The sequence below is a fragment of the Hippichthys cyanospilos genome, chromosome 6 (genome assembly GCF_059441005.1).
Source record: "Hippichthys cyanospilos isolate Australia breed blue-spotted pipefish chromosome 6, RoL_Hcya_1.0, whole genome shotgun sequence".
Lineage (NCBI taxonomy): Eukaryota > Metazoa > Chordata > Actinopteri > Syngnathiformes > Syngnathidae > Hippichthys > Hippichthys cyanospilos.
Window position 1 is genome coordinate 1,032,501 of NC_142374.1, and position 23,493 is coordinate 1,055,993.

Here is a 23,493-nt window from a genome sequence, read left to right on the forward strand (position 1 = left end):
GCAACGAAGAACGATATTGCTCTTAAAATGTCACTGTCACTCCGTAACCGCTCGGCATTCTTCTAAGGGCAAGACTTTCCTTGCCGGGGGACGGACCTCGCTCGACAACAAAATGGAGAGGCTTCTTCTATTATGGATTAAAGAGAAGGAAATCGCCGGTGATATGTTCTAGTTTTGAGAAAAGTTCCCGTTTAAGAAAATAAATCAATAAATTCTGCGGGTTGGTCTCTGCTCCCCTCCGCCTCCACCCAGCTCAAGTCACGTCGCCCCAAAGGTAAATGACATTTTTCTTTTGTATATTTATGTTATTTAATTTAACTGTACAGTAGATTATGTTACTCATTTTTAATATGTGTATACAGTCGTGATGTTTTTACCTAAGGTTTTTGCACGCGTTGCACGCATTCACGAATTAACATAGGTTTGGATTGCCCGTCATACGAGCAGTTCGAGTTACGAGCGTAGCCGCTGAACGGATTAAGTTCGTGACACGGGGGCCCACTGTATATATATATATATATATATATATATATATATATATATATATATATATATATATATATATATATATATATATACACATATACATATACACACACACACACACATATATATATATATATATATATATATATATATATATATATATATATATGCATACATACATATATATATATATATATATATATATATATATATATATATATATGCATACATACATTTATATATATATATATATATATATATATATATATATATATATATATATATATATATATAATATACACAGTGGGCCCCCAGTTTACGAACTCCCTCTTTTACGAACTTTTCATCTTACGAACGTGGACCGTGGCGTTTTTTTTTTTGGTCCCCTCTTACGCACAAACCTTTAGTTTTACGAACAATCCAACATGCCGGTCAGTGTGTCCGTACTATTATTTTCACTTTGCTGCGTCAACAAAATTAACTATTCACACATGACACGGAAACGCCAATATGCTATTGGTCTTATAATGTCACAGTCACTGTCTCAGTCACGGTGTCAGTCACGGAGATGCCGATATGCTATTGGTCGATTAAGGTCACAGTCCCGGTCTCACTCACGGAGATGCGGATATGCTATTGGCCGGCGTCACGTCAATCACAGAAATGCCGATATGCTATTGGCTGAACGCCTTCATCTAGCTTGATGACACAGCTGGTCGGTGTGTTGTGAAGACTTTGAAAACTTTATCTATTAGACATGGCTTCTAAAATTGCTCGTGGCGGTAAAGGAAGAAGTAAGAGGATGATGATAATAGAAACGAAGCAGGAGATAATAAAAAAAATACGAAGGAGGCGCACGCATATTTAATCTTGCTAGTGAGTATGGCCATAACCGTTCGGCAATCTTTTAAGGGCAAGAATTTCCTTGCCAGGGGACGGACCTCGGTCAACAACAAAATGGAGAGGCTTCTTCTATTATGGATTAAAGAGAAGGAAATCACCGGTGATATGTTCTCGTTTGAGAAGAACAGAACGCGCACATGCAGAACGCGACAAGACTGCTTTCAATTACGACGAGGCGGTATTTTACCGGTTTTGCGACAAAAACAACTGTCATGACCCTAGGGGGATGGCTGTATTTCTGTTGTTTTGACTCCATCTGCAGGCGTTTTTAGGTAATTGCACTTATTTTCAGTTGCCTCCATGCAACGCGTCACTACAATGCCTCTCTGCTATTGGTCGGCGTCTCCTCACGGAGATAGTTTTCTGCTATTGGTTGGCCTCACTCGTTGGCGGAACGGTAAAGCTTTGTTCGATTGTGAGTGGTTACAAAACCGTACTTATAGTACATTTTTCGGCTTCATTCAAACTTGAATGGGTTAGCCATGGGTCCCGAGATTGCTAGTGATGTTGAAAAGAGAAGTAAGAACATGATTTATATGGAAACGAAGCTGGAGATAATCAAGAAATACGAAGCTAGCCTAGCCTAGGCTACACTTACTAGGGAATATGGGCATAACAAGCGCCACTCAAAGGCAAATAAATCCTTTCTATATTTTTTACTTATGATGTTTTCTGATTGCATACATGTATATTATATATACGTAGCACTTACTATACTATTTTGGTACCAATTTTTAATAGGTATGTACAATTTTGATGTTTTTACCTGGGGTTCTAAACGCATTAGGTTAGGATTGCCCATCATACGGTGAATTCGCCTTACGAGCCCAACCGTGGAAAGGATTAATCTTGTAACACTGGGCCCACTGTACATTGTTTCGATTTTTTTGATCATTTGTACAAAAAAATTTACAATGGAATTTTCTCACTTGCTGGTACATGTGTAACATACCAGGCTGAGAGAAGCAATCAATATGCAACAACATTTCTTTTAGTAAGAATGGTAAGATCGCATGTATTCCGGAAAAAACACCCAAGTTACCCTACACTGGACCCTTACCGTCTAGAAAGCTGGTCTTCTTTTTCTTGGCTGCGTGAACTCTCTGCACCCACTGAGGTGGCTCCTGCGGGCAATTTGTTGAGCTGGTCCATCACCTCCAGGCCACTTTCCTCCGCGATTTGGTGGATCAAGTCATCCACCTGTTCTTGTGGTGTTGTCAGTGTCATTGCAGAGCTCATGGAGTCCTCCATTACCTGGTGTTGGGAAACCAAACAAATTGTGCTACATATGGCCAAATGCCCTTAAAGGTTTAGGAGTAAAATGTCAGCATTTTTGGCCCCCAATTACTAATTCTGTTACCCAAGCTGAGGAGTATCAGACGACGCCGATATTATACCAATACCATCCCTTTTTGATTCTTTTTTCTTTAGTACTAAAGAACAACATATACTATTCAGAAGTGAAACTTGTGTAATACATTCATTTCACAGAGACATATACATTCAAAGTGTTAATTCATTTTATCTTGTGATTATATCCGAAAACTAAAATGAAAAAATTAGGAAGGGTCAGTACCTGGTGACACACTCATTCAGTCAATTTACCTTATTTCTCCAAGTACTTTTAGAGGCATTTCTAAACTGTATATCGAGTAACATACGGTTGGGAGGGGCAGAAACCAAATAAGACTGCAAGGCAATCTAAGCATGCAACATAGACACAAATGTCGAAAACATTGTTGCAACAATAAAATGATTATCAGTTTCAATGTTTTTTCTTTCAGCTGAATATCAATTTGTCTGAAAGTCATCGACTATCTGACACGGCAAATAGTTCCTCCTATTTCAATGTATGGATATAACTCCCGGACGTGCTTGTCTTTCTTTTCGTCATTTCTTCAAACATGCTTGTTACTCTTCCATGGAAAGTCAAATGATTTGCTGATCATCTTGGGATATTCTCCAAAGCTTTCTTCACTCAAGGGAAGACTGTTTGGTGAGATCAGGGCGTGGAATGTTGAGTTTCACTGCTCCCTCCACAAAGGTGTGGACCTCTGTGTTTACCAGATGCAAATGTCCGGTCTACTCGGTAAACAGCATGTGTTTCCAGTGTGGTCGCTAAGTCTGGTGTATCTCCACCAGGTCAGCCAGGTTTCAGTGAAAGTGAAAACACAGTCTGATCTCACGATTAATGCAATTCCAAGGTCTCAGCTCATTGATGTCATTCCCAAGGGCTAATTTAACCCTGAACATCGGTACTGTCATATCCAATACAAACTAGTTCTATTTCATCCCTCCAGACCGCCAGAGGCGGTGCTAAAAGCATGGAATAAGCTAGTCACAATTTGCTGTGTGTATGAAAACAAGTCCAGGTAGTCGTATCCTGGTCATTCAAAGTCCAAATAAGAGCCATTTTGATAAAGACGCCATTATGTCTTCAACCTCATCTCCAAGATTACTGGGTGTGGTTGAAGCTTAACTTAAACTGGACTGAACTAGAACTAGAGCGAATCTCTTTTGACACCGGCTTCAGCCGACTTTCATCATCCCGCATTACTGCGTTGAAGAAGCCTGGGGATAAACCCTTTAAATGGAGAGTCGGTCAAGCCTGTTATTTATTTCTTGGGTAAGAGCGGATCTGACAATTGGCTAAGGTTATAATGCCTCATACTCTGCACTGCACTATTCACTTTATACAAGCACCTTAATTATACTTGCACTAGACTCCAACGATTCACACTATTCTGTTTACACTGTTAACAAGCACCTTAAGTATACTTCTGTACTGGACTTATGTGTATCTTGTGTACTTTATTTCTCATATTTTATATCTCGACTTGAGGATACTGCTGGTAATGTGAATTTCCCTACGGGGATGAATAAAGTATCTATCTATCTATCTATCTATCTATCTATCTATCTATCTATCTATCTATCTATCTATCTATTTTTCAAAATTAAAATGCATCATCTAATAGGGCAAAAACTGTGAAAACATTAATTGAAGAAAGACACATAGTCCAGATCTCAATCCAACAGAAAATGTGCTGGAACTATCCTTGTTTCATCTAAACAGTTTGATTGTTCTGTTTCACATTATGGGTTGATGGGGTTATTGTTTTTTCCTTTAGTGCTACCTTGTGTTCATTTAAATTATATGCCCAAGAGGCTCTGCCGTTGGTCAGTTGAAGATTGCTGGTCTACAGTTAAACACCTCCTTCGTGGCAAAGTTTAGAAATTTTATGTCTGTGAATACATGTTGTCATCCTTGTGTTGTTTATGTGTCCAAACGATGATAGCGTGTATATGTTCAAGTTCTGTAAGAACAGTTGCCAAATGTATTAGCTTGTTAGTAGTGTATGTATGTGTGCGGAAAGCTAACTTCTCAGATGTTTCTAGTTGAACGAGTGTTGTAAGTATGTTATAGTGTGTAACGTATGTTTGATCAATATGTGAATATTGTAAATAGTTAGAAAGTAATTATGTTTCATTTCCATGTTATTGCAGTTTTACAGAGAGAGAGAGAGAAAAGAAAATGAGTATCGGTTCTAATTAGCTGTACAAGCCAGGAAAACAAGTAAAGGACTTAAACTTCCATGCTTCAAGCTTTCATTGGACCAACTCAACTCTTGTTAGCTATCTGTCTAGTTTGACAGAGACATCAAACGAGGACAAAATAGAAAATCTGTGGTGGAAGTTGAAGAAATGGTTCATGACAGGGCTCCAACCTACAGAGTTGATCTGACTAAAGTAATCAGAGAAATCTGGAGCCAGATTGATGAAGTGATGAAGTGTGTACATTTTATCACTAAGTCCATGCGCCTGAGACTGAAAGCTGTTACGAAAGCTTGTCCTGTGTTGTTTTGTTGTTTTTGTTTTCATGATTTTCTCATTTTGCCTCAGAATTTAGTGATTCCTAAATGTTTTCTTCCTGCTTGGTCTAAAAAAAAAAGAAAAAAAAAAGGGAACTTTTACAGACTACCGCATGTTTTTTTTTAATTGATTTCCTTGAGCGATTCTTAAACCCAGCTATTTGAAAATGACTTTAGTTTTGTGTAAAGTCTGTGATTTGTTTTTTCTACAAAAATAACTGGATAAACATCTTTCGAGAATGGTAATTGCATAAATTTTGCCAGAGGTCGTAGAAACACCAACTGTGTTAGCATTTCAGCATCAAAGTATGCAGTCATTTGTGTACGTTAGCAAGCATGTACAACATTTATAATGCCATATCGGGACCTCTTTTGATTCCGGTATCCGAACAACACTACACCAAGTGATAAAACATAAAACAGTACAAGAAAAAAAAAAAAAGACTGTACAGAATCTGCATTCACTTACTGAGGTGTGGACATCAAGATTTTGGACTTGGCTTTCAAACTTATCCATGACAGCAGAGACCTTTTGAAGGTCCATAGAGTTCAGAGCTTTGTCAAGAGCCTTGGTCACCTGACTCATGTTTTTCATCACCTGTGAGAGAAAGTATAAGTTCAGATGTTTATTTGTTATCCACCACATCCCTTATGTGACTACAGACCAGGAGAATAAGAACACCTAAGTAAAGCTGCAAGGCGCTTTAAAGGCACCTGCAACCCTGCAATTGGCTGGCAACGAGTCCAAGGTAGGGCTGCACGATTTTGACCAAAATAATAATCACGATTATTTTGGTCAATATTGCGATCACAAATATTAATCACGATTATTCATCGTGTTTGGTCAAACATGTCTATTTATTGCATGTTTTTTAAACAAGTAGTATATATAAACATAGCTTCAAGATTTGATACTGAAAAATAATAAAAAAAATCAAATAAAGTAAATAATAATTATGGCAAAAACTTTGCACACAGGGCAACACAGTTACTTGCTGAGTGCAAATCAATGAAAAATATGAAGCCTACTTAGAACCAAGCACATACTACAACCAACCTGTAACAACACCTACAACAGCCTTAAAGTTTTTTGTTGTTTTTTTTTTTCAAGAAAAAGAAAAAAATAAATAAGTAAAACAGCACAAAAGCACCTGAATCACTCGAAGTGAGTATGGACTTAGCAGTCAAAATGTCATTTTTGGTCATTGCAAACCCAATTTATTTCAATTTTTGACAATCACCCTCACTCTGGTGCTAATGAGAGGCTGCTAAAAGTACCGGAATCACTAAAAGTGAGTATGGACGGATCAGATTTTTGTCGCAGTGGCTGTGCTGACAATTATTATTGTGCTGACAATGCTGCGCTATCGTTATCTTAGCTCAGTAGGACCGGTGGGAAATCTCAGTCTCAGAGCAGGACACTTTCAATCACTTTCAATCACTGCAGAGGAGACTAAGGAGTGAACCTCTGCGGCGGAGGCAAAAAAATAAATAAAAATCTGCGGCGGAGGCTCCACCGAACCCCTGAGACCGACTCACCGAACCCCTAGGGTTCGATCGCACCCAGGTTAAGAATCATTGATCTAAAGGCTCTTAAGGTGGGATTGAAACCTGATATCTCTGTATTGCGCCAGCAAAATCAAATTTGGCATTGCCATCGTGTGCTAGTCTTGACGTGAAAGAAAACATGTGGAATCTCGCCAGCGCACGTTGCTACGTGTGGCTTTCCTCGCAGTCGGCCAATATTCTCCCATACAAAGCATTGACTGGTCCGTGGTGCACAAGCTAGCCAGAGACCCTAATGAGGATAAGCGGCTACAGATAATGAATGCACATAACAGGTATGCTAGTACGCATTCACGACAGAAATGATGCATACTGTTAGCAAGGTTGACTACGCACAATTACGTATCCTACCTAACTTTACCCCTACGACAACAAGTGAGCCTGAGCTGAACAATTTTGTAATAGTTTTCCCCTTGACATTTAATAAGCCAAGGAGGAGCATCTCATGTCTTCCTATTGTTAGGATATTTAATTGTTAACAGGATTGGCTTGACCTGGCTGCTTATCATTTTTGTGAAGGTGTGAAGAGGTCATTTATGTTGTCAATTTACAGATACGGAAATGTAACTTTTGACTTCCTTTAACTAATTAAACTGGGTCTTGACCGAAATGCGCATATCATAACCAATAAAGTTATGAAACTTTGAGGAAGCAGGCTGGGTCTGTGAACACACAGGCAGTGGGTGTGCTGCTAATGTGGGGCAACAAATATACAGTGGACCCCTGGGTTACAGCGTCCCTGATTGTGGAATACTGAGTTTTTTAAAAACAACTGTCATGACCCTAGAGGGTTGGCTGCATTTGTGCTGTTTTGTTTCCATCTGCAGGCGTTTTTGCGCAATTGCACTTATTTTCTGTTTCCGTCAATGGCTCCATGCAACGCGTCACTACAATGCTGGTCTGCAATTGGTCAGTGTCTCCTCACAGAGTTGCTGGTCTGCTCTTGGTCGGCCTCACTAGTTTAAAAATGGCGGAATGGTAAAGCTTTGGTCTATCGTGAGTGGTTACAAAACTGTATTCATAGTGCATTTTACTGCTTCATTCAAACTTGAATGGGTTAGCCATGGGGCCCATTGCTAGTGATGCTGAAGTAAGAAGAAGATGATTTATAAGGGAAAAAAAGCTGGAGATAATCAAGAAATATGAAGCTAGCCTAGCCTATGCTACACTTACTAGAGAATATGGGCATAACAAGCGCCACTCAAAGGTAAATAAATCCTTTCTATATTTTTTATTTATGATGTTTTCTGATTGTATACATGTATATTATATATAAATAGCAATCACTATACTATTTTGGTCCTAAATTTGTCTTAGGAGTATCTTAGGAACAAAAGGATGCCAAGTCTTTTCATGGAAATAAAAGTTTTCTGCCTACAGAGGACTCAATTGTGTAGACACCATAAAATTAGAGTGAAATGAAGATGTGGCAGACTAGTCATTTTTTTTCAAAACAAATTTCTGCAACTCAAAATGCTTTTCAGTATCTTGTGTGGCCCCCACGAGCTTGTATGCATGCTTGACAACGTCGTGGCATGCTCCTAATGAGACGACGGATGGTGTCTTGTGGCATTTCCTCCCAGATCTGTGTGAGGGCATCACTGAGCTGTTGTACAGTCTGAGGAGCAACCTGGCAACACCTAATGGACCAAAACATAATGTCCCAGAGATGTTCTATTGAGTTTAAGTCAGGGGATCGTGAAGGCCATTCCTTCATCCTTCAGGTACTGCTTGCATACTCTTGCCATGTGAAGTCGGGCATTGTCGTGCATTAGGAGGAAACCAGGACCTACTGCACCAGCCTAGAGTCTGACAATGGGTTCAAGGATTTCATCTCGATACCTTATGGCAGTCAGAGCACCATTTCGTAGGGAGTAGAGGTCTGTGCGTCCCTCCTGGATATGTCTCCCCAGACCATCTCTGACCCACCACCAAACCTGTCATGTTGACCGACGTTGCAGGCAGCATAACATTCTCCTTGTCTTCTCCAGACTCTTTCTCATCTATCACAGGTGCTCAGGGTGAACCTTCTCTCGTCTGTGAAAAGTACAGGGCACCAGTGGCGGACTTGCCAATTCTGGTATTCTTGAGCTCCACGGTGCTGGGTAGCGAGCACAGGGCCCACTACAGGACGTCGGGCCCTCAGGCCACCTTCATGAAGTCTGTTCCTGATTGTTTGGGTAGAGACATTCACACCAGTGGCCCTCTGGAGTTCATTCTGTAGGGCACGAGCAGTGCTCAGCCTGTTCCACCTTGCACAAAGGAGCAGGTATCGTCCTGCTGAGTGGTTGAGGACCTTATACGGCCCTGTCCAGCTCTCCGAGAACAACCACCAGTCTCCTGAAATCTCCTTTATGTTCTGGAGATTGTGCTGGGAGACACATTAAAACTTCTTGCTGCAGCATGTGGCGCCCCCGGTTTACGAACTCCCTGTTTCACGAATTTGTCATCTTACGAACGTGGACCGCAGCGTTTTTTGTCCCCCTTTTACGCACAAACTTTTCGTCTTACGAACAATCCAAATCCAACATGCCGGTCAGTGTGTCCGTACTATTTTTTTCGCTTTGCTGCGTCAACAAAATTAACTATTCTCGCATGACACGGAAACGCCGATATGCTATTGGTCTTATAAGGTCACGGTCATGGTCTCAGTCACGGTCTCAGTCACGGAGATGCAGATATGCTATTGGCCGGCGTCACGTCAATCACAGAAATGCCGATATGCTATTGGCCGAACGCCTTCATCTAGCTTGATGGCACAGCTGACCGGTGTGTTGTGAAGACTTTGCCAACTTTATCTGTTAGACATGGCTTCTAAAATTGCTAGTGGCGGTAAAGGAAGAAGTAAGAGGATGATGACAATAGAAACGAAGCAGGAGATAATAAACAAATCCGAAGGAGGCGCACGCAAAGTTAACCTTGCTCGTGAGTTTGGCCGTAACCGCTCGGCAATCTTCTAAGGGCAAGAATTTCCTTGCCAGGGGACGGACCTCGGTTAACAACAAAAAGGAGAGGCTTTTTCTATTATGGATTAAAGAGAAGGAAATCACGGGTGATATGTTCTCGTTTAAGAAAAAATAAAATAAATTCTGCGGGTTTGTCTCTGCTCCCCTCCGCCACCACCCACCACCAGCTCAAGTCACGTCGTCCCAAAGGTAAATGTCATTTTTCCTTTGTATATTTATGTTATTTAATTTAACTGTACAGTAGATTATGTTACTAATTTTTAATATGTGTATAAAGTCGTGACGTTTTTATCTAAGGTTTTTGCACGCATTCACTAATTAACATAGGTTTGGATTGCCCGTCATACGAGCAATTCGAGTTACGAGCATAGCCGCTGAACGGATTAAGTTTGTAACACGGGGGCCCACTGTATATCCTCGAGAAGTTGGACAACCTGTGCAACTTCTCCAGTATATATATATATATATATATATATATATATATATATATATATATATATATATATATAGATATATATATATATATATATATAGATATATATATATATAGATATATATATATATATATATAGATATATATATATATATATATATATATATACACAGTATATACTTGTACATATATATATATATATATATATATATATATATATATATATATATATATATATATATATATATATATATATATATATATACACAGTATATACTTGTACATTATATATATATATATATATATATATATATATATATATATATATATATATATATATATATATATATATATATATATATATATATATATATATCCAGTCCCCATTAATTGCGAAAAATGAAGGATCACTGTATTTAGTTGACTTTTTCTAATTAATTATTGTCGGATCAATGTCAATTGCCCAGTTTATCGATGTCCGTTGATTGCATCTGTTCATCTGAGCATTGTGTTTGAGTCTCTTTGTTGTAAATTATGCCAGCAATAGTAAGCTAGCGAGCATTCCTGTACAAGCATTGAAAATTCCCAATTTATTGCTCTTAACTTACTGATTTCATAGTGACAGCAGTCTGGACTTTAGAGGCCACAGCATCGACTCGAGATGCCATGCGTAGCCAATTCAGACCTTCATTTTTCTTTCGGATGGCATTCTCAGCATAAACCCTTGCACATTCCACATTCTTCTGTTGCAGAGCCTGTGATAAGAGAATCACAACATGTTCAATTTTAAAACCAACAAATAATATGTCAAGGCAATTGGAATGTTCTTGTTTGTTGATATTTTTGACTGACATTGTCAGTAGGTTAACCACCAATACCTTCAGACAACCACAGGTTCACCCCAAAGAGAAACTTGAGATGCAAATTCAACAATGTTGTTTACTCTAGCATTGTCACAATATCACTATTTTGATATGATATCTGGATAAAGTATGTAACGTCCTTAATTTGCATTTGAGACCTTTGGAAGATAAGTCCTAGTTTCAGGTTTCTTGCTGATGCATTCTTGGATGCGTCCCAAGTAATCAATGAATGCAGACCATATTTGCATGTTTTATGATTGGCTCTTGGTCAGGAAATGCAAGTTTTCCCTAATTAAAGAGGTTTTTTGAGTAAATTCAACCTCGGCAATACTTTGTTTCACTTGTAGTGTATGTGACAGATGAAATGTATACACATTTAGACAAATGTTAATGAAACCGTCTTCCATAGTTCCATAGTAGGGCAGGCACTTCTAAATGAGAACCGGGATCCACCATTTCAGTCATGCCAACCAGTGTACATGATTGTAATTGCACTTTTGTCCCTTGTATTAAACATGGTGTATTATAGCCTAGCGTTAAACCCCTTAGCTGGCTTTGTTTCCGTGTTACACCTATATTACTGTATAGTGTTGCAGGCGTTAACTTTAAGTGAAATGACCTTAACAGTGCAGACAGAAATAGACGAGTGCCTGATGAATGACAGACCAGAGGAAAAAAAAGAATCAAATGTCTCCCCCTCGTGGTAACGGAAGGTTGGGAAACATACATACACAGCGGCATTGTACATATAGTTTAAGTATATATGTATGATGCCGCTGGTGAATTTACAACAGTATCTATGTCAATAAGACATTGTTGTAAATTCACCAGATTACACTGTCATATCAAAGTGTATCTACTTTTCTTTTGAGCTGAAAGTATTAACTTTAGACGCAGCGGTTGAATATTTAATAGTATTTTAGAAATATAGTAAAAAACACGAATATACTGTTATAATTTCACTCAAATTTTACAGAAATTTGTTAGATTGTACATATAGTACATATATTTAGTTATAATGGTGAGTTTAGATATATATCCTTGTTTGCCCTTCAAATGTAGTGTGTCTCATTTACTTTTTTTTCCCCCTCAACAAAAACCACAATAGAGAACCACAATAAAGAAAGGGTATCAAGAACCATTAGGAACCGGAATCAAATGACGCAATAATCAATGACTAATAGTACAGATTTTATATTTTTTAAATATATATATATATATATATATATATATATATATATATATATATATATATATATATATATATATATATATATATATATATATATATATATATCATTGAGCTATTTGTGACACATGAGGTCTAGCTACTATTGCCAGCCTACATTTGTAGCCTATCCTACATATTGTAATCATGGAAAACAAGGTATTTTTTTCGAAGCACGAAACATTCATTCACAAACAATGGCATTAGAAAAAAAAAAAGTTTTGTGTTGTTTGGCGGTGAATGTGTTAACATCGGGTTTATTTTAACAGTTCACTGAATGCAGTTTTACTCCTGAACCAACTCACCACACAAACAAACTGAAGAGTTTTTTGCCTTAACTGGTAACACAAAAACATTTGACAAGAATGAATGTCCGTGAATGAATTTAGTACATTGTGCAATGCCATTGGGTAACCCAAGTTATACAAAATGATCTTGATGCCCAGGTATTTGTGGATGTCACAAAGCCCCCCAGAGTATCTAGGACACATTTTCTGAATTGATTAGCATTCAGGTTGTTAGTACCAAGGCGTTATTGGTGGGATTCTTTGACTGATTCGATTAAATTCGGATTTTGGGGTCTATATATATATATATATATATATATATATATATATATATATATATATATATATATATATATATATATATATATATGTTTTTTTTTTTTTGGGGGGGGGTTACTAAATTATTTATTTAGATTCAATCACCACCAAAAGTAATTATGTACTTACTTTGTGTGATTAAGTACTAAAGTAGTCAATCACTTTATGTACTCAAGTACTAGAAGAATCAATTAATAAAAGTACAGTGGGCCCCCGTGCTACGAGATTAATCCGTTCCGTGGTTGGGCTCGTAAGGCGAATTCACCGTATGCCGAGCTTAGCCTTCTTCGTATTTCTTGATTATCTCCAGCTTCGTTTCTATATAAATCATCTTGTTACTTTTCTCTTTAACATGCCTAGCAATCTTGGGACCCATGGCTAACCCATTTGAATTAAGCAGTAAAATGCACTATAAATACGGTTTTGTAACCACTCACGATAGACCAACGCTTTACCATTCCACCATTTTGAAACAAGTGAGACCAATAGCAGACCAGCCTCTCCGTCAGGAGACGGCAACCAATAGCAGACCAGCATTGTTGTGACGAATTGCATGGAGACATTGATGACAAAAGAACATAAGTGCAATTGACCAAAAACGCCTGCAGATGGAGACAAAACAACACAAATACAGCCAATCCCCTAGGGTCATGACAGTTGTTTTTGTTGCAAAGTGGGGAAAATACCTTGAAGAGGGTACGAAAAAACTCAGTATTCCACATCGCAACAAAAAAACGTAAGCCAAGGATGGTGCAACTCAGGGATCCATTGTACTTAATTGCCATAACCAGACCCTCCTTTCTGCCAAATATTTGAAAAAATGTTTGGGAAAAAAAAATGTCTGGCATCTGGTTTAGATGCCTCCTGATTGCCTTCCACGTGAGCTGTTCAGCACATGTCCCACCAGGAAAAGGCCTCGGGAACAATCCAGGACACGGTGAAGAGATTATGCCTTTTGGTTGGCCTGGAATGCCAGGCGATCCTCCCTAAGGAGCTGGACGAAGTGGCCTGGGAGAGGAAAGTCGGGGATTCCCTGATGGAGCTGCTGCCCCAAAAACCATACTATACTATGGATAAAGTGGTAGATGATGGATGGACAGATAAATAACTACATTGGATTGAAAGTCTAGACCAGGGGTTGGCAACCCAAAATGTTGAAAGAGCCATATTGGACCAAAAAAACAGAAAACAATTATGTCTGGAGCCGCAAAAAAATTAAAAGCCTTATAATGAAGGCAACACATGCAGTATGTATCTATAATAGCTATGTTAGCCTACTATCAAAATGATTAAGTTAAATACGAATACATAATGAGGCTTCATGATTAAATGTTTATTTTTCCTGTCGAAAATGACGCACCACATGACTACTCTGTTGTGCGATGCCGCCTTAAGTTTAACTTCATTACAATATTAATGAATTATGTTTCAGTGCTTTGATGAAATGAAATAAAGTTGATTTTTGAAGTTTTTATTTATGAGGATTCGAAAAAAAACAACAAAATGGAACATGCATAACGTGCCCCTTATCTGGGCAATAGAGTGCAATAAAACGCAGCCTGCATTTATAGAAATAAAACATCAGCCACATACCTGCATAAACGCGCAGTCTGTTCAATATCGATCACATCACACATCACAGGCAATTGAGTATGCTGGTGCTGAAATACTGATTTGTTGATCGGTGATGTTGCCTGCCATTTTAATCGTTCTTTCCTTCACTGTCTTGGCGGAGAGAGGCGTGTCTTTTTTTTTGTATTATCCCTGTTTTGTTTATGAAGTCTGTAAATAGGTGTTCTGAGATGTTCCTGAATGACTCCATGTAGTCACCATCTGTGAACGGTTTACCATGTTTTATCTCCCGGGTTGCAACGAAACTTGCAGCATTCGTGGAGTTTGGAGATGACATCCACTTCTTAAATATATTTTTGCGCTCTTCTAATTTCTGCAGAAGTAATCGCACTTTTTCTCTCATTTTCCCTGAAAATGTCATTCCACATTGCTCTTTTTTTTATTTGAAAACTTCTCGCTACAGAGCAAACATTCGGGTAGTACTTCTGCATTGACAATGAATGCAAATGATTCGGTCCAAGAAATGTTGAATCCTCTGTTTTCCTCAGCTATTTTTCTCTTTTTCCCTTTGGGATGCATGGCCCATCACAGACAGCGGTTTGTTTACAACGGCCACTTGGCTAGCATCCCACCCTGCTGATAGAAATGTGTGTCGCATGCTATTACGTAATTCTTCGTTGACAGAATTGTTGAAATGTAATATTTATTCTACACATTTTTACAGCATTGGAAAACGTTAAGATGTTTTTGTCATTTTTGTCCCCCTAGAGAAACTATATTAAAACGAAAAGATATTTCTCTCCCCCATCTTTTTCCATTTTCACACATTTTTGAAAAAGCTCCAGAGAGCCACTAGGACGGTGCTTAAGAGCCGCATGCGGCTTGAGAGCTGCGGGGTTGCCGACCCCTGGTCTAGACACATATACAATATAGAAAAATATACAAAATAAATATGTCTTTTGATCTTAATTAGTTAATTCTTTGCACTTCGGTGTATTCCTTGAAAAGAAGTTGTACAACAAAAGTCAAGTTAAATATTGAGAGATTATTATGTCATTTTGCTGTGTAGGTATGATTTGAATAAATGACCAATGGATCTATATATGGAAAGTAGTGTCGTGTCACTGATTTACTATTAACCAGCAAAAGCAAATCATTGCATCAGCTAAAAGTTATAGAATGGGAAATGGGAAAATGTGTAGGGAATGATGACTTTCCAGTTAAGGAGAATGTGGAGGGCCTTCTGACTCAGGTTTTTCTCCCACATTGGGACCAAAGAACTGTCAGTTGGTAAATGATGGACACTCATCTTGCTGTTGAAACAAAGACTAAAAAAAGTTGTCAAATGTCAAATGCCCACCTCTGGTCATCACGAGGTCATGACAGAAGAATGAGTACATTAAAATGACGGACTGACAAGATGATCATGACAATTAGGTTTGAAAAAAAAAAAATCTAAAATGCCCACCTCTGCTATATTCACTACTAAATCACATGGGCTATACCAAGTTATAGAATATCCTTTTGCATCTTATTGTACTTTTGCTTTCTTCTTGACAGATTGTCTATTGGACGCAAATGTTCTTAGGTCTGTTGCACTTGGATTGGCTTGACTCTTTAGCCTGCTGCTGCCATCTTCTACAATACTTATACATTGAAATTAACACGGAATAAAACATGATGATAAATTCACAGTAGAACAACTAATTTCTGTACCTATTTTTTTTGTACCTTGTTTGTAGTTACAGGGTGTCTGACATAAGCTCTTTAGCCTGTTGCACTGATACTGGATGGATTCCTCGGTCTTTTGCTGCTGCTACTATATTCTGTCCTAAGATATATAAAATATCAATGAATTAAAGAATTCACTCACATATTAGGTGCCACCAGTAGTCCATGCTGTCACTCGAACGCTTTAAACTCCAAGCAAACTTTAAAGTTTAGTCTGACTTGAAGTTCTGCATTGAACAACCCCACTGACATTCCGTTTCTTTTATCTGAACAGACATCTTCCATGTGGCCACACATGATCAGCATAGGCGGTACTGACAGGTACAGAGAAAGAAAAAAAAAAGAAAAGAAAACACAACTTTGAGCAAGTCCGCTGCACTGCACCTTCTTTGCCCTCTTGAAAAAAATAAAAAACAAAAGAAACAAATACCATTCAGTTCTTGTCCCGAGGCAGTCAGCCAGTGTTGCAAATTTTGTTCTGTTGCACTCAGTCAGGTTGTTTTTTTTTTTTTACAACCAAAGAACCTGTGCAGACGCACAGCTTTTTTTTTCTCCTTAAGCTGCCGCCCACTGCAAATGACGTCTCTGGTTCGATCTCCCGTGGGATACAAATCTTTTACAGTAGGGCTGCACTTATTAACATCGATAAAGAACTCTCTTTTAGCCTCACGGACTTCGGCTTGTTGTTCGACCGAGCTGAAAACAGGGCAAAAGAGGAAGCCTGCATGCTTAGGTTAAAAGCTAGGGCTGCACGTCCACAGGTACCTAGCCTGCTGCTGGCCAACGTTCGTTCTCTTGAGAATAAAATCGACCCGGACTAACATCGATCGTGAGATCAGAGAGTGTTGTGTCTTTACTTTCATTGAAACCTGTCTGACAGAAGATACACTGTATTCGGCGATTAAGCTGGAAACCCACGCAGGCTACCAAGGGAACCGGACATTAGCTTCCAGGAAACACAAAGTTGGCAGCATCTGTGTTAATGTGAGTAAATGAAGGTGCACGGACGCACGAACTGTGGTGAAATATTGCACCCCGGACATTGAACTGTTGATTGTGAAATGCAGGCCATTCTCTCTGCTTCATGAGTTCAGCGCAGTGTTTATAACAGCCGTCTACATTCCACCAAAAGCTAACGGCACTAGCGCCCTAAACCAGCTTTATGACATCATCAACAGACACTAGATCAAACAGCCAGACGCTGTATTCATCACAGCGGGGGATTTCAATCACTGCAACCTCATGGCCTGTTTATCCTAAGCTCATCCCATAGGCTTTCCAACAAGGGAAAATAACACCCTGGACCAAGTCTACAGCAATGTGAAAGGTGCTTACAAGGCTGTCCCAAGACGTCACTTTGGAACAGGTGACCACATCTCCATATTCCTATACCCGTCCCACAGGCAACTTCTCAAGCGGGCTCCCCCAGTGAGTAAAGCTGTTAAAGTGTGGACTAATGAAATTAATTTAGTGCTCCAGGAGTGCTGACTGTACAACCTGGGAAATGTTTAAAACTGCAGCCGTGTGTGAAGCCACTGACACCATATTTTTGAACAATATGCTTCCGCAGTCACTAGCTACATTAGCACATGCATAGAGACAAATACAAGGACTAAACGTCTCAGACAATACCCTAACCAAAAACCCTGGATAAACTGTGATGTCAGGGCCACATTACGTACATGCATATCTGCTTTTGTTTCGGGCACCAATGAGGACTACAAAAATACCAGATATGACCTAGGTAAAGCCATCAGAGAGGCTAAGAGACAGTACAGGCAGAAACTGGAGGGCTATTACTCCACTGCTGAACCTTGACGCATGTGGGAAGGACTTCAGCACATCGAGGAGCAGAACAAACCCACAGAAAGGAGCCAGCCCAGATAACATCCCCGGATCCAGCACCAGGATTTTAAGCACAGGGACACCCAAGGTTTACACACCCTTCATTTATGACTGTGTTGCCTCCCAAAACAACAACACCAGCATGATTAAGTATGCAGCTGACACAACAGTCATCAGGCTGATCACTAGTGGGGCTGAGACAGCATACAGGAAAGAGGTGGCAGACCTTGTGGCCTGGTGTCGCAGCAACAATCTTCACCTTAACACAAACAAAACCGAGGAACTGATCATAGACATAAGGCAGCAGGTGGAGCTGCAAAAACAACTGTTCATCTATGGGACTGAGGTGGAGAGGGTGAAAGCCTTCACATTTCTCGGCACCTACATCACCAGGGATCTCACCTGGTCCCACAACACTCGACAGATAATCAAGAAGTCCCACCAGAGATTATACCTTCTGCGGAGACTGAAGAAATTGGGCATGTCAGCAAAAACTTTCAACAACTTCTACGGCAGGGGTGCTCAATATGTCGATCGCGATCTACCAGTCGATCGCAAAGGTAGTATTGGTAGATTACATGACATTAAAAAAAATAGACGCCAGCCTATCATCCATCCCGTCACTTAATTGATACACAGGGTAGTCAGTCAGATGACATCTGAATTTTTCTGACACTTCTCCCAACGCAAGACCAAAGAAGGGAAATGTGGAGCGGCATTTTCGGACTGTTCATGGAAAACACGACGCCAAGAAAATGACCAAAAATGTACATATTTAATTGTGTTGTGTTGTGCAATATTGGTTCATGCAGTTATGCATGTACATCAAGATACAGTGTAGATTTAAAGAATCCTCAATATATTTATAATATATGTTTTGCATTTTTGTAGTGGGTAGATCATTTTGACTGTCATTTTATAAGTAGCTCACATGCTGAAAAAGTATGAGCACCCATGTTCTAAAGATAAACAGTCCAAAGTGTCCTCGCCATCTCCATCACAGTCTGGCACGGCAACTACACGGCACAAGACAGGAAGGCTCTCCAGTGTGTGATCAAGACCTCACAGTGCATCTGTAGAACAGCTTTACCCTCCAGCAGGACATTTACCACACCACACAACATCATCAAGGACAGGACACACCCACAAAACGACGTTTGAAATGCTCCCAATTAGGCAGACACTACAGGAGCCTGAGGGCCAGGACTGCCAGACTGGCAAACAGCTTCTACCCACAAGCCATTAGGATTCTCAACAAATCCCTCACAAATTAATCTGCCTCCTACTGCACGCATAAACAATATTTTGCACTAAAACTTTTTTTTTTTTGCACGACATGATATTCTGCACTACATTATTAGCACTATTGTCTCTGTTTGTTGTTTGCCATTTATTCCCATTTATTTATTGCTCAATTATGGAATGTAGTCTCATGCTTGGGGAAGTGAGCAGAATAAGAATTTCATTGTGTGGTACAACTATACATATGACAATAAATCTCTTGAATCTTGAATCAAATAGCACTTCATTTTTCAGTTTCAGAAATACAAGGTGAAACTCTTTTACAGAGATTATTGCCAGACACACACACACACACACACGCACACACACGCACACACACACACACACACACACACACACACACACACACGCACACACACGCACACACACACAAAGTAGTGGCTAAATGGACCCGAGTTCAAATCCAGCTGTCTCTGGCCTTCCTGTGTGCACTTTTCATGTTTTCCATGAGCCCTTGTGGGTTCCTTCTGGGCACTCCAGCTTCCTCCCACATCCCAAATACATGCATGGCTGGTGTATTTGACACTCTAAATTGTCCTTAAGTGTAATTGGGTGCCTGAATGGTTGTTCTTCTCGTGTGCCCTGTGATTGGCGGGCGACCAGTCCAGGCTATCCCCCACCTCCTCATCTGAATTCAGCTGGGATAGGCACCAGCAAGCCTGCAACCCTTGTGAGGATAAGCGGCTCCAGAAAATGGATGGATGGATGGTGGACAAATGGTATACCTATTGTTGGCTGTAACCAAGCCTAACTGAGTCATCGAGTGAATTTTAAGAAGTACAGTGATCTCTCGCTACTTCTCGCCTCACCTATCGCGCCCTCAGAGCATGGCGGAATTTTTTTTTATTTAAAAAAAAAAAGCTATATTGCAGAGAGCGCTATAAAGATTCCCTGCATGCCAGAGGGCATTAGTTGTAATCTAATGCCACCCCACCTCCCAGGGTTGCGCCGGGAGACGATCACATGTCTTGTAGGCGTGCCGAGAGCAGAGCTTCAAGTCCCCCCCACACACACATGCTTTCAGGCACAGACAGGAACGGAGATATGCTCAGCTTTGGAAATGTGACTTTTACCTTTTGTAATAAATTGGAATTTCACATGTATACTGTGATTGTTATCATGTTTACTATGAGGCTTCAATTTAATTAGACTTCTGGGCGCCGCTAATATGACGCGGCTCTTTGTCCTGCTGCAAAATGGATGGGAAGGGATTAAAGTTACTGTATAAGATTTAATAATCTAAGATATAAGGAAATTAATTTACTGCAGTAATATTTGTCTTAAATACGGTATGTATAGCATAAGGACTTTTCACATGATGAAAAAAAGAAATGAGGGTTCACTGTGTATTGTTTCATGCCAGTCACTTACATGAATACGCTCTTTTTCCTTGTCAGTGGCCTCTCCACCCATTTAAAACGAAGACACCAAAACATGGTAAAAGGAAGACAAAACAAGCTTGGCTTGCATGAGGTGCTTTTAGTGCTGAGGCACACGCATCAATAGGAATCAAAAAGACCATTTTAAACACTGACTGAGGCACAGGAGACCTCCTCTCCTCCTCTCCACAAACCATGCCTCACCGTGACAGAATTAAGGTACAATGTTGTTCATGAATGTAAAATGACTTATTTTTTGACCACCGAGGCACACTTATCACATTCTGAGAAACACAACTGTTTCTCCTAGTCTTCTTTCGAAACTATTGACTCTTATATTGACTCTTGACTCTATCAATATTGACTCTTGCTTTCTAATAAAAAGATGATAATTTGTTCTTTTGTTTCATATTCATTCCATTTTACAAATTAGTGTAAACTTTGCAGATCTACATCACACATTTGTGACTTATTACATATTGGTGGATTTTCGTTACACGTTTGCCACTCATTACCGTAATTCCCCAAGTATAAGACAAGCTTTTTTTTCCCCCAAAATGAAGGCCAAAAGTATGGATGGGAGCATCCTATCAACAATAACTTAAGAGATTTTATTTTATTTATCTTTTTCTTCTTTTAATGAGGCACCATTCCAGGAAGATTGATCTGTCAGCCACATAAACTGAATTTTGACGCACAGATGCACAGCTTTTATTATACTGTATTCTTATTTACAAATATTACACTAACGGGGAAGCTGGAGGGCAGAAGTCAGTTGGCTGTTAGCACCAGTGCCTTTTGCAGCTAACAGCAGAGTGTATCAGCTGAGGTTGTTACAGCATTATTTTCAATAAAACAAGCTAGCAGACTTAACCAATGTCAGTCCTTGTTCACACACAGTAATATTCCTAAAACTGAGAGAATCATGTAAAGGGTACAATGTCTCAAGCTCATTTAATGAAGAGGGGCAAGGTATGCAGCTGTGTGCACCGGTTAGAGCAGGGTGACCAAATTCAGTCCTCGAAGGCCGGTATCCTGCATGCTTTCTAGGTTTCTCTCCTCCACACACCGGATTCAAATGATGCGGATCATTATAAGGGTTCAGCTGAGTTTGCAGATGAGTTGTTCATTTGAATTAGGTGTGTTGGAGAGAGAAACCTGAAAAACATATAGGGTATCGGCCCTTTAGTTTGGACCGAGTTTGGATACCCCTGGGGTAGAGAACATGGAAAGGTATTACATTTGACTTTTGTCAATTGTGGTCTTTTTGCATATACAGAACAGTGTTCCCTCATTTTTTGCAGTTAATGGAGACTGAAAACCCTCATGAAAAGCGAAATCTGCAAAGTAGGACCCCTCCCCAAGGAATTTTCATGCATGTGCATGAAGTTTCCAGAATTATTCAAATGTGGAAACTATTTATACATTACTTATTTCAGACAAGATTACTGCAGTACACATATTTATTTAAATTTTTCATTTATACCTTACACCTTACACAGTAACTATACAGTGATCCCTCCTACTTCGCGGCCTCATTACTTCGCGTTTTTTTTCCAGGAAAAATAAAAAATATTTCAAAATAAAAAAATCATTTTAAAAAATGTGCAAAAATGTACAAAAATTGAAAAATGCAAAAAAGTACATTATACAGTACTGTATTCATCAAATATCGAAGTAATATTAGTTAATAACTGTTCAGAATTCTTCAAGCGTTAGCGTTCGTGACGTTTTTTTTTTTAAATCTTATTTTGAAATGCATGCTTTTAATTTGTTGGGTCGCGTTGCATTTCCGTTTCCTGATTTACGTTCTTTGTGCGTCATTCGACTCGTTACGGTGACGTAGTGAATGACAACGTAAGCTCATATTTATAGTTTATTATCATTTTTGTTGATAACGCACGCTACTGCCTATGTTTAGTAAGCGATGAGTGTTTATTCTGTTTATGTGTTCTTTTGTGTAGAGGTTGCAATTTATAGTTGGTAGTTGTTAGTTGTTGCTAACCCGCTAATGTCGGCTAAAAATACAGTAAATTCATAGATTACGTGTTTAGTTAGTCTACTGACTTTAAGATTGTTGTTAATTTATTATTTAACAGATACTACATGATACACCATACATGAGCCAAAATAAATGTGAAGTTCAACGTGATGACTTGCATACTCTTTCACCGGAGTCTTGGTGCAGATAATCAGTCCTGAGAACAAATTCTCAACAAATGAAGTAATACAGTGGGCCCCCGGGTTACGAACTTAATCCGTTCAGCGGCTACGCTCGTATCTCGAATTGCTCGTATAGCGGGCAATCCAAACCCATGTTAATTCGTGAATGCGTGCAACGCGCGTCGAAGCCTTAGGTAAAAACGACACACTGTATACATATATTAAAATTGAGTGACATAATCTGCTGCACACTTGCATTATATAATAAATACAATGGATAAATAGCTTTTACCTTTGAAACGACGAGACTTGAGCTGGGTGTAAGCAGAGGGGGGCAGAGTCCAACGCTCAAATTTAACATGGCGATAGATATGCTATTGGTCTTACAGTGTTACAGTAACTTTTTCAGTCAGGGTGCAAATCACGCAGATACTAAAACATCATCCTCTTATTTCTTTCTTTACCGCTGCTAGTAATTTTAGAAGCTATGTCTAACAGATAAAGTTTGCAAAGTCTTCACAACATTCCGTTTTTCACTAATTTTCTCTCCTTCCTTCCATCCTGTCCCATCAAGCTAGA

At 39.2% G+C, this 23,493-nt stretch overlaps 1 protein-coding gene across 1 annotated transcript in view; it reads right to left on the reverse strand.

Moving 5' to 3' along the window:
- The window catches only part of chmp1a (charged multivesicular body protein 1A), a 60,443-nt gene that overhangs the window by 23,126 nt on the left and 13,824 nt on the right, over window positions 1–23,493 (reverse strand). The window contains exons 4-6 of the mRNA XM_088417157.1: window positions 10,835–10,981; window positions 5,731–5,859; window positions 2,450–2,643 (exon numbers count right to left, since the gene is read on the reverse strand). Of these exons, the coding sequence (XP_088273283.1) occupies window positions 2,450–2,643; window positions 5,731–5,859; window positions 10,835–10,981 (470 nt within the window). The remainder of the gene's footprint in view (window positions 1–2,449; window positions 2,644–5,730; window positions 5,860–10,834; window positions 10,982–23,493) is intronic.